Source organism: Alosa sapidissima, chromosome 8, assembly GCF_018492685.1.
Source record: "Alosa sapidissima isolate fAloSap1 chromosome 8, fAloSap1.pri, whole genome shotgun sequence".
Lineage (NCBI taxonomy): Eukaryota > Metazoa > Chordata > Actinopteri > Clupeiformes > Clupeidae > Alosa > Alosa sapidissima.
In genome coordinates, this window is record NC_055964.1 from 20,250,492 (window position 1) to 20,264,477 (window position 13,986).

The following is a 13,986-nucleotide window of genomic DNA, read 5'->3' on the forward strand; positions in this document are numbered from 1 at the left end:
TGATTGGGAGAGGGGGCCCTCCTGCTGGGACGTAGAGAGTGTTATTTTTACCCCCACTCCCCCCAGGCTCTCAGCTCTCCACTGCTGAAAAAAAAAAAAAAGCTCCACTGAAAACCCCACTGGAGACTGAAGATGCCCCCCACAAACACACACACACACACAGAAAACCCACACACTACACTACACACACACACACACAGTCTACACACTACACTACACTACACTACACTACACTACACACACACACACACACACACAGAAAATCCACACACTACTCCACACATACACACACACAAGCAAAATACAAAACCAAGGTCTAGATTGTGTGAGAAGCCCCTGAGCATGTTGCAGCACTGATTCAGCGCCTACCTCTGGCACTGCTAATGCTAACACTGCTAATGCTACAACACTGCTCGCAAATGACCAATGCTTCTCCAAACCATCTGTCATCATCATCATCATCATCATCATCATCAACAACAGCAGCATCAGCGGCACCATTAGCCTAACAATAGCTTACATAGTCTACAATCATTACAGGTAACATATAATTAAGCCAACCCTAATTATTATCACACAGCCATTATGCAAAGACAAAAGATGGTTATAATTATGCAGGGCACAATTAATGCTCAATTGAGGCTGCACAATTTGGATTGGGGATGGTCTGCTTTGTTGGTGAATTGTAATGTGTCTCTGGCTAATTGAATGATCCTCACACTTTCAGAGGGCCTTACATGTGTAATGAACAGTGTTCTGGGCTGAATGTGTGTATTCTGCTCTCAATCACTCATGTCTTGCGCACTGTTTTTTCTCTCTGTGTCTGGTCCAGATTGTCCATATTAATGTCAAGTAGCTCTACAATCTGCCACTAAAACCACAGGCTGATCTGGTTTTCTTTGACCAGCAGACAAGCATAAACACACACAGAGACACACAGAAACACAGACACACTCGCACACAATGTCTGGGCTGCTCCCACTGCTCGGCACACCAGTGCACACAGACACGCGTAGCAGCCGCACTCCCAGACAGATGTGCCCTTGCTCATTATTGACTGATTGGCATCAGGAGATTCATTAACATAATTGGCACATTTGTTGTCATTAACAGAGGGAAATTGCCACATGTCAGCCCGGCTATTGAGTTTGGGAGGGAGCCTGCTCCGAGAAAGCGCACACACACACATACACACACACACGACAGAGAGGGAGAGAGAGAGACAGAGAAAGAGAGAGATAGAGAAAAGTGTGTGAAAGGGAAGAGGAGGAAGGGGGGGCTCAGACAAAGCAATAAACGAGTGTGCTTCTGCAGCTTCTTCAATCCCTTTAATGCTCTGGATTCCCTCGACTCCCCAAGACAAATGGACCTGGAAAATAAACACAACGCGCAGGGGAGCGGAGAGGGATGGGGGGGGGGGGGGCAGCCAGGGACAGGAATAGCGGTCTCTGAGCAGCCTGAATGCCAATCTATGGAGAACACCAATCAGCTTGTTCATTAGACAAATAACAGACCCATCATGGGCCATCATTATGCGCAACCTCTCCCGTAATTCCCCCTCCATTGCTGATTTTCAAGGAAACCTTATGAATTATGGAGTGATTTCAAGAGGCTCTGTGAAACGGTCAGTCTTCAGCTCCTTTTACTGGCAGGCTCCCCATGTAAATTCCGAAATCAGGTTGCACTCTATTTTTGATCTCATTTGCAGAGAAATTACTGACTGACCGTGGCCGTGATATCAAAGCGGTGATTTCTGGCAGCATTTCAATGTGCCATATATTTTGTGGGTTGTGAGTCTGTTCCTGATATATACTATTTTGTGCTTTCTTTTTTGGGAGCAAAACAGTTACCTGTATTTTGGTATAGCCAATAGCCACGCATGCTCTATGCTTAAATAGTTGGTTATATACCCAAATGAAACACTGCACTGAAAGGCTGAAGAATGAGTTTAATATTTTAGCATACATGGCAAACTACAAAGGTCTGTCTGTGTTGAAATAAAAAATCTGTCATCTGGCTTTGAATGAAGATGTACTGAGCTCTTCGACTACTTGGCTTCACAGGAGGAGGGCTCTGTTAAAGGGAATACGACGACTCACGCAACTAAAGAGAAACGGGTTAGTGACCTCGGAAAGAGAAGCATCCACTTTCCCTCAAAAGCAAGCGTTGGCTTTTCTGTCCACTTTTCTGAAACAAAAACATGCACACTATCCACAAGGGAGAGATAAAACAAGAAAGAGACGGACAAAGAAAAAAGTGGGAGGCATACAAAGAGAAAGAGAGAGAGAGAGTGAGAGAGAGAGAGAGAGAGAGAGAGTGAGAGAGAGTGACTGTGAAAAAAAGAACCACAACTCTGGATGAGTAATTAATTGGGTTTCCACTGCATTGTCTCTGCACAGTCTCTGATTACACACCAAAAAAGCTTGTGGTTCTTGGGCCCTCAAGGCTTGATGGTCTGGACTCCACCACTGCAGGCATGTGATTGCTTGAGTGACCCCTGCCCTGGATGTGTCCAGCCAGGTGACTTTGCTAATCACACACAGAGTGAGCCCATGTCAAACCGCTCCTCTATTATATCCCACTCCTAATCCCCTCGAGATTGCGACACTGGCAAATGAACGAGGATTGAGATTCCTGCGGTTGGCATGGAAATTGCCACGGCTCACGTCACATGTGTACACTGGCACCGGGGGGGTTGGGGGGCATGAGGAACCCTCACCGGTACCAGCTGAGACAGAACTGGGGCACCCATGTGCCGAGAAGGGAAAGGGGGAAAGGAAGGAAAAGGAGCAGAGCAGGGCTTGGGCGCCGGTGGAACCCGGGGAACTATTTTTAACTCCGTCAGTCACCCCTGCGGTCCTCAGCTGCTCACAGCTCAGCCGCACAAGATGGTCATTTGGGTGTGACTTCATCCATATGGGACACGCGGCAAGGAAGGGGGCTCTCTCATTTTTCATGAACGGAAAGCCAGAAATAACATGTCATTACGGGGCCATGCATTAGAGATGTATTTAATAGGCGATGTAATGAAGGGAAGAGGAATGGAATCACTGCTTTGGGGCATTCAGGCAGCCTGAACAAGGGGGGGGGGGTTCCTGACTTAGCTCATCAGCTTTTCTGAATGAGAGCCCAAGACAAACACTCAGTCTGACATCCATTCATCACTGCAGCAGCATATGCAGACTAGACACTTGCAGACCATGTTTGACACAGACAAAAAGATGATAATAAATCCTAGCACACCCCCCTCCCTCCAATAAAGTGGATGACAGGTCCCTGAAGTGGCTGTCTCTGAATGCTAAACAACTTCTAATCAAATTCCACACAAAGGGGCCGAGGCAACCTTCCAATTGAGCTGTGGCGACAGGGGTCGTGTTAGCAGATAGTTCCTAACAAAAAGCGAAATGAAGCACGGGCCTCGAATCTAGACTGTTGTGTGTGTGCATGTGTGTGTGTGTGTGTGTGTGTGTGTGTGTGTGTGTGTGTGTGTGTGTGCATGTGTGTGTGTGTGTGTGTGTGTGCATGTGTGTGTGTGTGTGTGTGTGTGTGTGTGTGTGTGTGTGTGCATGTGTGTGTGTGTGTGTGTGTGTGTGTGTGTGTGTGTGTGTGTGTGTGTGTGTTTATGTGTGTGTGTGAACGTAACTGTATGTGTGTGTGTGTGTGTGTGTGTGTGTGTGTGTGTGTGTGTGTGCGACAGCATTGGCCTTTTGTAGGAGTCCGATAACAACCCGTCAATGTGTTTATCAAACACCGCTGGCACTCAGAGGGCCTTTGTCGGAGAGAGAGAGAGAGAGAGAGAGAGAGAGAGAGAGAGAGAGAGAGAGAGGAGAGAGAGAGGGGGGAATGGCACCAGCAGATGGCTGAGGCAGGGGACCCGTGAGTTTGGGAGCAGAGGTGGGGGCACCGGGGTAGACTGGGAGTGGGGGGGGGGGGGCAGAGGTGAGGTGGGATGGGGGTCATAAATCAGGGACACAGATGTGCTGAATGGAGCCTCTCTCTCTCTCTTTCTCCCTCCCTCTCTCTCTCTCCCTCTCTCTCTCTCTCTCTCTCTCTCTCTCTCTCTCTCTCTCTCTCTCTCTCTCCGGAGCACGGGAGCAGTGCTGGGACGCACGCCGGTGCACCTGCTCCGAGGTGATTCATTACGCACCGGAACCCATGTCATCGCACCTCAACACAATGTCACATGAGAGGGAGAGGGGGAGAGAGAGAGAAAGAGGAGGAATGACAGTTAAGAGAGACATGGGAGGAGAGAGAGAGGGGGGGGGGAAGGGAGATAATGGATCAAGTGGGAGGAGAGGGATGAAGGGAGAAAGAGAGGGAAAAGGCTGGAGGGAGACATGGGAGAAGAGAGAGAGAGGGGGAAGAGAGAGAGAGAGGGGGAAGAGAGAGAGAGAGGGATAATAGATCGAGGGAGAAGGAGGGATGAAAGCAATAGAGTGGGAGTCGAGAGACCTGGCCGCAACTGAGGAGGAAAGCAAAAAAAGAACAGCATGGAGTCTTCAGAGAGTCCTGGCCCAGAGCTCACTTACCTCCCTTCCTCTTCCACTCCCCCACATCCTGCACCTCTGTGTGTTTATTTATTTATTTATTTATTTGTTTGTTTATTTATTTATTTTCCTGAATGACCACATGGAATTCAGTGAAAGATTGCATGAGAAGGATTGCTGAGCCAAAGGATTGGGAAGACAGAAGTAATGGATGAAGCACCCTTGCTGTGAACTATTTAAAAAGGAAGAGAAACATCAGAGCAAGTGCATGAGAAGGAGGAGAGTGTGTGTGGGTGTGTGTGTGTCTGTGTGTGGTGGGGGGGTATTTAAGTGTTGAGATGATTGACAGATGGAGACATTAAGGCTGGCCCTCCCCGGTTACGGGTCGCCACGGGGATAACGTTTGGTTTTTCCATGTGCACTTTGCCCCGGGAGTCGGGCCTAATGAAGGCTCACTTCCTGCTCCAGGGCCCTGGCACTTAAGTACTTTCACATCCCAGCACCGGCCCGAGCGAGAGGAGTCCAGCGCCAGGTCTCACTGCGTCTGGCACACGGAGAGCATTTCTGTGTTCTGTCAACGACCTGGGAGGACCCGAGTATGTAGTATGTAGCCTACATGTGTGTTCTGATGTATACCACCCCCCCCCCCCCACACACACACATACCAACACACACACACACACACACACACACACACACACACACACACACACACACACACACACCTACCATTTAGCTAAATGCATCCACAGAAAGAAAAAACTGAAAAAAATCCCTGTGTCAGCAAGTGTTCTCATGGCTCTGCCATTTCCAGAGATGGATAGATTTCATGTAATTTACACAGATGCGGAACCCCCTGGTCCTACACACGACACAAAAATTATTGCCTCACATTTGGCTGATGACAGACCATAAAAGACTGTTTCCGTAAACAATCCCCATTAACATAAAACGTGTTTAGCAGCTTAACACAGCACTAATTAACCAGACATTAATCCTGTTTTATTGACACTCAAACTAATATGCTTAGGAAACATTTGACACCTCGACTGTAATTGTGTTTTCTCTTAGACATGGACCCGACCATGCGCATCATCCTACTTGATGAGCCACCCACAGAACTATCATTTCCTGTGCCCCCTCTATCTATTCTCTCTCTCCCTCTCTCTCTCTCTCTCTCTCTCTCTACAGTACCTCTCTCTCTCTCTCTCTCTCTCTCTCTTTCTCTCTCTCTCTCTCTCTCTCTCTCTCTCTCTCTCACTCTCTTTATTTGCATTTACACTAGCATTATAGCTAGCTAGAGTGGTGTGTTTGTCTGTTGAGAGAGCGTGTCTCTAACTCCTGCTTGCCTGCTAAGGGGGCTTGTATCTGTGCGTGTTTTCCTGACTCCTGACGGGGGGTGTGTGTGTGGGGCGGGGTTCGACCGAAGACGCCAGCACGTGTCCAGCAGCACTTCTGGAGCTCTGGGCGTCTCTCTCCTCTCAGATACTGTACGCGTCAGCTTCTGCTTGACCGCTCCAAGTTGCGAGAGGCTCGCCAAGCCCCTGCCTGCCCGCCTGCCTGCAGTCTCCCCGTGGAGCGGCCTGCAGCTCAGAGCCCCTCCATGTGTGTGATCTCCGGCGAATGAGAAACGCCGACATGACTATGCACGAGGTGGCTGACGGCACTGCATTTGCATTGCAGAGCGAGAGAGAGAGAGAGAGAGAGAGAGAGAGAGAAATAGCAATTCCTTATTCCTTTCAGGGCATGTGACTGGAGGCCCATTCACACCAAGAACGATAACGATAACGATAACTATAAATAAATATCGTTCTCATTAATATGAATAACGACGTTCACACATAAACTATAACGATAACGACATGAAGAACGATATCCTTGGGGATCACTTTCAGAGCGATTTTCACAGCGATAAAATGCTAATAGCCAATCAGAACCCATCGAATTTTAGCCGTCATATTCATTAACACAAGGAGAGACTTTGTTTATCGTTGTTCAGTGTGAAGACTTTTATCGTTATGGATAAAGTTATCATTATCGTTATCGTTCTTGGTGTGAATGGGCCTTAAACTGGCTCTGTCCTGGGGCCCGTGTTGGGACGAAGGAGAAGACGCTGCAGAACTGCAGAAAAACAAAACCAAAAAGGCTCCCTGAAAATAGGGTGACGCTGTGATGGTGACTAGACCAAGAGCCTTGCAGCCTGTAAGTGACAAAAACCGCCGGACGGGAGAGAAGACACCAAAATAGAGTGAGCAAAGCCAGGAGGATGTGGGTGGACAGAGAGTGAGAGAGGACTCTGATAGAAGAAGGGAAATAAAAGGGAACAGAGACAAGAGGAGATCAATGATAGAAGGCAAATAGAGAGAAAGAGACATATAAGGAAAAGAATGTCCCCAGCACAACATTTATGGCCTCGCCACATGACCATGATGAGGGGGGAGAAGAGAAGTGGCTTGTGAGAGGGCAAACCTTTACTTTAGCCTGTCACGGCTCTCACAGGAAATAAGGGAGGATGGATGAATGGGACAGGGTGGATCACAATGATCGCTGCCCACACAAAGTCCCCTGATGACGGTCCTACGGTTCTTCCCCTGTAGGTCCGCATGATTAATGAGTCGCAGAACACACTAAAGGAAGAAATAAACTCATGTTTTACGCTCATGCTGCATGCTTTTTTTTTTTCTTTGTGTGTTTTACTGCTGAGGATAATTGCAAAAACGGGCCACTCCGCTCTCGGTAATGAACATGAATCTTCCAAATTGTCCTAAAATTGTTGGCTTCCATTTTTTGCTCTTAATTAATAGTTTCCACAAAACTCAGCCACCGGGGCTATTTTAACGTTAGTTGCACTCTTAAGCGTCTCAGCAATTTCCATGCAGGGGCTGAGCGCTGGCTTTGTATGAGAGCCAAGAGAAATGTCTGCTGTTTGTTTTCTACCACGGAGTGGGGAAACGCTGGCTTTACATCTTAAAACATCAGATAAGATTATAAAGCTGGCTGTGCAGCGTCCGAGAAGTGTGCAGTCCGGCTGTCTAGACGGAGTCAGTGAACGGAACTGGAAGAGATAGCTCAATCGGAACAGAATTTACACATCTTCGGCTCTCCGCTACTCCCCATTATGCCTGATAAACAGAGCGGCTTATAGAGAAAACAAGCGCGTACAGATTTTATCCCCATGGATGACCACTAACGGCTGCATTCTATATTAATCATTCTGTGAGATCATCCCTGACCCACAGGTTATACGCGCTGTGACCACTGCTTGAACTTGTTGTTTTTCAAGCTGAATCACTGTGACACTAAGCTTTTTCTTGGCATTATAGATACACAGAAACTAACTGTTTTAACAGGACTATGTTTGCAACAGCAGTTTCTTGATATTTTAGCTATATTTGTATGACATTGTTCAGCACTGCATCCCAAAATGCACGGCAGTTCATAGTCCAGGTGTACTGACTGTATATTTGTTTCAGGATAATATCCGATTGCAATATAGGTGATTATTTTGATGGCTTCAGTACAGGATCTGATTTGAATGAAATATACACATCTCCACAGAAGGACCAATGAGAGGGCTTTTCACATTGACAGCAGAAGATGAGCTTCACTGACGTTAAAGTATTACATAAGTGTATCGGAAAACAAAGGCCCATCCACGGGATCAAAATCACAACCCATACAGCAGGCTTGTGCAAAATTCCAGAATTGAATTGAAACTGGCTATTAAATTCCAATTAAATTCTTGAATTTCACTTGCATTTCAATTGAGGTAGCAAACAGGAAGCATAATTGCAATTCGAATTGTGCACAACCCTGTCATACAGTGGCATATATAAAAAAGAGCTAACGTTTCAGTGGAGAACAGGGGGTAAAACTAGATCCCAAACTAATGAGCAACCAGCGAGCAAGTAGGTTATCAGGTTATTGACAATAACGAATTGAGTTCCCTGATGTGTTTCGGTGTTTTTCCGCTTAGCTCGTGTGAAGCGGTGTGCTGCAGGTTTCACTGTGCTCCTGCCCCCCCCCCCCCCCCCACATGTTGGCCGTGTTTTTGTGGTGCTGTGTAAGTAGATTAACTTTACTATCCTCCCGTATCGACTCCATGCTAATGAATTGACTGTTCCCTCCATCCTTCATCAGCTCCTGGGCGGATGCCGGCGCTAATCCCCGCTCGCAATCTCCTCGATCGCATGTGACGTGATTAACAGTGGGCAAATCTCGCAGTGCACACAGACCACTGTCAGGTAGGGAAGAGAAGACGTTGTCCGAGGTAGCCTGAGCTTTGGCCGAGGCAAACACAGCCTCTGTGCTTCTTGAAAACAAACCCTCTTCGGCGGCCATTACCACTGCCTAATCAATCAAAGCACATTTTCACTGTTAGTGTTTTGGTGCTTGGTGTTAGTGTGCTTTCTTCGCCCCCTTTTTCTATGTAGAAGAAATTCAGGGCAGCGCTCCAAGGCAAATGCGAGCGAGCGAGTGAGAAAAGAAGAACGAGGGGGGAGGGGAGGTCAGGGGCGGCCATGTTGTCTTTCTCACTCTTGCTCTGCTTACCCGCGAAGGCGAGGGTTTGCTTACAGATCAATTACAGGCCCCGGCATTCCAGCCGACGGGACGGCGGGCACCGTAGCCGTGCCAAAGATAACCACTAATCAGGTCGGCTCGAGGCTCCCACTGCCAGGCCTGTGGGGAGCGCTGGCTTGGTCTGGTCTGGCAGCGGTGTGTGCCAGCACAGCCCTCCTTCAGGATCCTGGGGATGCGGATGAGGGAGAGGGGGGTGGGGGTGGGGAGGAGAGAAGGAGAAAGGGAGAGAGGGAGTGAGACAGAAAAGTGGGGAGAGAGAGGGTGAGAGGAAAGGAATGGGCAATAAAGACAAAACTGAGAATGAAGGAGAGAGAATGCGAGAGAGAGAGAGAGAGAGAGAGGGAGAGAGGGAGAGAGAGAGAGAGAGAGGGGAGGTTGTAAAGATTCTTAACTGCTGCCACACCACAAACTGCTGCGGCTCTCCTCCACACTTGGTAGCTTAGCCGAGTGTTTCGCTAGGCCTCGGTGTGGCTGTGGCTGTGGCTGTGGCAGCAGCAGCAGCTGGTGCCTATTTTCTGTCTTCCCGCGTTGGTGCCAACGCATGCCAACGGTAGCAGATCTGCTCCCCCCACGACCTCCTCGACTCCTATAGAGCTCTCCAGTTTTATGGCACCTCTGCACCGCGTCTACCTGGGTCCCATTAAAGTTGCCCGGCGCACTGTAAGCTGACTCCGGGATAATCGTGCACAGCTGGAGCTACTGCGCTGAGACCGCGCAGTCAGCAAGCCCGTCACCGAGGCCTGATCTGCTGACACACTCGCCGTGGCTAACCTCTGGGCCACACTGACAGACAACACAGACAAGCATGTGAGGCTAGGCTGGCTTCCTCAAAGAGGAGCAATGCCCCTGTAAGGGCCAGTGATCATCACTGATAACTGGAGGTCAGTATCGCTACTTTAAGAGCACTGCAAAGCTTCTTATCCACATGGAGGAAAAAAAAAAAAAAAAACAACATGTCCGCTTTTGATAGAGTTAGAGAGTCACCCTTGAACATGATGCCCGTTTCCTTGACCTGGCAAGTTGCCGAATCAAGGTTACAGCTACTCCGTTCGACCTCCAAGGCCAGTCACGACACTCGGCCACTGTGCTCACGGCGAGGCGTCCGCTCCCTGACCATGAGGGCAGATAGCCTCCAGCAGGTTGGTCATGGCCTTTCCAGCAGTGCCCGCCGTCGGTCGACAGATTAAAGTCTGGAGACGTTATCAGAGTGGCTGTGATAAAAAGCCAGCGGTCCACTCCTGCGCCCCTCTCTCTCTCTCTCTGTATTAACCTTACACCAGCCTGCTGAACCCCCAGACGTTTCATCAAAGTCTGAGAGGTTTCTTTTTCACCTTAGATCACCGGCAGATTTCTGAGCGTGGAGCAGCAGGGTGGTGGTGGTGTAGGTGGGGGAGTAGGCTGGGGCTGGAGGAGGAAGTGGCTGGTGAGAGATGGTGAGAGTGCATGAGGAAAGGAGGGGAAAAAAAAGAAATGGATGTGTATTTCTGGGAGAAGTCATCATAACTGTGCCAGGGCACCTTTATTGCATTCTTGATTGAGTGAGAAGCTGACCTCTCAGCCTTCTTGTGGGCAGTGGTGCTTGCAGAGGGACACAGGACACCCCCCCCCGGCAAATGTTCCCCACCCCCAGGCCAAGTCAAGGTCAGTGATGGCTATGTGCATTCAAGCATGCGTGTCAGTGGCAGCTAGGGTTTCAAGGATGTTAAGTTTTACAAGAGTTCCAAAAGACCAGGACACCAGAGCTAACATTAGGCTTACAGATGACCTTTGGAAAAAAAAACATTTTGATCACTTTGCAAGTCCTACACACAGACAGAGGCAGAGGAACACAATCCAAATACTAGCTCTAGGAGATATAATTCAGCTCTACTTCATATACCCAAGATAAGAACTCTGCTTCAACAAAAGAGCAAACCACCATCTGCGCACGGGGGATTACTGTGTAATGCAAATCAAATGAAAGGGAACAGCGTAAGCTAAAATTTTAAGAGGGATATGGGTGAGGGTAGGAACAGAACCAGACATTCATCTTTCAGAAGGCTCTTGAGCAAAGACACTCCGAGGCATCTGTGTTAACTTGAACTAATAAATCTGTCTATTCCTGCTCCTCTGCCTTCAGATGGGACAAGGGCTTTAAATATTGTCTAAATCAGCTCTGGCAGAGGAGAGCAGAGAAATATGGTCTAGAGCCTTAGCATACGAGTTGTGCAGCTGTGAAGAGGACCGTTCTGTCTATGGAGCAAGTTTTTCTTGTTTTGTTGTGATCATTGCATCATTATGCTCCACATTGCTTGGAGGCATCAGGAGGCATCCGATTTTTCAGAGTGATGTTAGGACAAAACCGTGTTACATCCACGCTTACCTCCGCTGCAGGTATCCCCTCAGGTGGACGGCACTGTAGGAGCACTTCCTGCTCGAGAGAGACTTCCTTTCCTAATGGCTCCTGGTCAAACGACTTCTTGAGATCTGCAGAGAAAAGAAAGAGACATTTTTTTTAATTCCATTACCCACTGAACAGTGAGAGCTGAATTAGGTTAGTTTCAGAGAACAGCTGAGACCAATGTATTCTGCTGTATAGCAGTATAATGTATTCTGGCTGGCTGTGCGCTGAGACACATCTTAACTGGAGCAAAGCAGAAAAATCTGGTATGAAGTTTTTTTTCCTCCTAAACGTCTTGATGAAACCCTCAAGACCATGAACACCTCTGCATATGTTGGACAAGTTATCTCGTGGGCCCTAGAGAGTACTTTCAACACAAAAACGCCTTGAGAGGATGAACAGTATGACTCACTTTTGGCAAATATATACATTCCGCACCTGAAGCTCCAGTCAGAAACATAAAGACAAGGAAGTGACTTGCACCCTCAGCAATGTACAACAAGCACGAATGTGAGAAACAGAGCCAAAATGGATGATCACTGCTGCACTGGGACAGAAGTCTCAGGACGCTGGGAGGGAGAAGGAGCTCTGTCCTTGAAGAAACAAACATGGCCTGCTGGGAGGACTTGGGACCATTTCTCATTACTTATTTACTCCTGGTTTGTTATTTTCCAGGCAGCATGCTAAATGACAGTAATTACATATTATGCAAAAGAACAGCCTGAAGACCACTTTGATTTTTTTTGCCTCTCATTCTGAAAGTAAACAGTTGGCGAATCAAAATATTCATGATGGGTTTTATTCATGATGTGGTGATGCACTGGCTTGTTGTTCAGCCCTGATAGGGTATGAAAGGAAGAGAAAGTACATGCTCAACTGGGAACAGACAGTGATTCTGAACAGACAGTGACAGTCTTGCAGTACCACATATACTATATATTTGGGTAGGTGTCGCCTGGCAACTTTTGTTGGACTACTTGGTTGGCAGAGCCAAAGTGTTGCTGTATCACACTTCTGAAAGAAATATCACCTTGTTCATAAAGCTGCTTGGGTAAAAGCAATTCTCAAGGCCCCTGGCCACAAGCCATCACAGCAAATCACAGCCATGATATTCTCTATAACAGCACTATTTCCGTGGTGATATTAATGTCGCTTATAAAACTTAATTTTGCTTTTACCGAAGAAAAGAATTTTGAAGTCGAGAATACATTTGAGAGGTGATATCATATCATAAGATATATCGTACAGGTAAACCTTACAGAAAAAGCAAAATTCAATAACTGTGAGTTATTTTATGAAAATAAATAAGTGAGTAAGTGAGTAATGCATCTTAGTCAAATGGGAGAGGGAGATTTGCTGTTTGTAAGGGGCAGGATAACGGTGCTCCTCAGAGGTCATCCTGCTCTCCTGGGCCACCCAGAGAAGTAGTTACATTCACAGACGTCCACACGGCATCAGCAGAACAACAGGGCCGGAGGTCAGGCTGTGGGTCACATGCTCCTTCTCGGTGAGTGATCTTCCAGCCGATATTGCATTTGCAACGACTCCCAAAGGCTGCATTCCAACTCATTCCTCCACTACCTACCTACCTACCTCTCCCTTTCTCTCTCCCAGTCTCTCTCCACAATATCACCCCCAAACCTCTCTCTCTCTCTCTCTCTTTCTCAACAAGATCATTCTGCGCTACACTACACTGAAAAGAGTGTAAAAACTTTGGGTATGTGCATGTGTGTGTGTGTGTGTGTGTGTGTGTGTGTGTGTGTCTCAGGGAAAGAAATAAAAGTCAGAAAGAGAGGGGGGAGAGGGAAAAGAGAGGAAAGAGAGTCTCCATGTGTGTGTGTGTGTGTGTGTGTGTGTGTGTGTGTTGTGTGTGTGTGTGTGTGTGTGTGTGTGTGTGTGTGTGTGTGTGTGTGTCAGAGAGTGGAGGTAGATTACAGTTAAATCAGCTTAGAAGCCTCATTCTCAAGCGCCCATGGCCTTTATAAAATCCCTAATAAAACTGTTGATGGTTTTGCAACATGATTATTTCAATTTAGGGGACATCTATAAAAAGTGGAGAAACCATAAAAGGCAGAGCATATTTATACCTTGTGAGGGCATTGGAGAGATACAGAAAAAGAGAGAGAGAAAATCTCCACACACTTCTTTACAGCTTTTCATCTTATCAGGTGGGCTCCTTGAGACCAAAGCCATCTGAAAATGGCTGGGGCTCCCTTGGGGGACGGGGTACAATGACTAGTACAGCATCACACTCCACATCCAGTCAACAGGGACGCAACACACGGCTGCAGTCTGACTAGTACAGCATCACACACCATATCCAGCCAATAGGGACGCAACACACGGCTGCAGTCTGACTAGTATAGCATCACACACCATATCCAGCCAATAGGGACGCAACACACGGCTGCAGTCTGACTAGTACAGCATCACTCCACATCCAGTCAATAGGGACGCAACACACGGCTGCAGTCTGACTAGTACAGCATCACTCCACATCCAGTCAATAGGGACGCAACACACGGCTGCAGTCTGACT

General features: G+C 47.7%; 1 protein-coding gene across 2 annotated transcripts in view; it reads right to left on the minus strand.

The window, feature by feature from the left end:
* The window catches only part of si:ch73-72b7.1 (netrin receptor UNC5C), a 143,397-nt gene that overhangs the window by 38,365 nt on the left and 91,046 nt on the right, over positions 1-13,986 (minus strand). For both annotated transcript variants that reach the window (XM_042100275.1, XM_042100274.1), the window contains exon 4: positions 11,431-11,534. In XM_042100275.1, the coding sequence (XP_041956209.1) occupies positions 11,431-11,534 (104 nt within the window). The remainder of the gene's footprint in view (positions 1-11,430; positions 11,535-13,986) is intronic.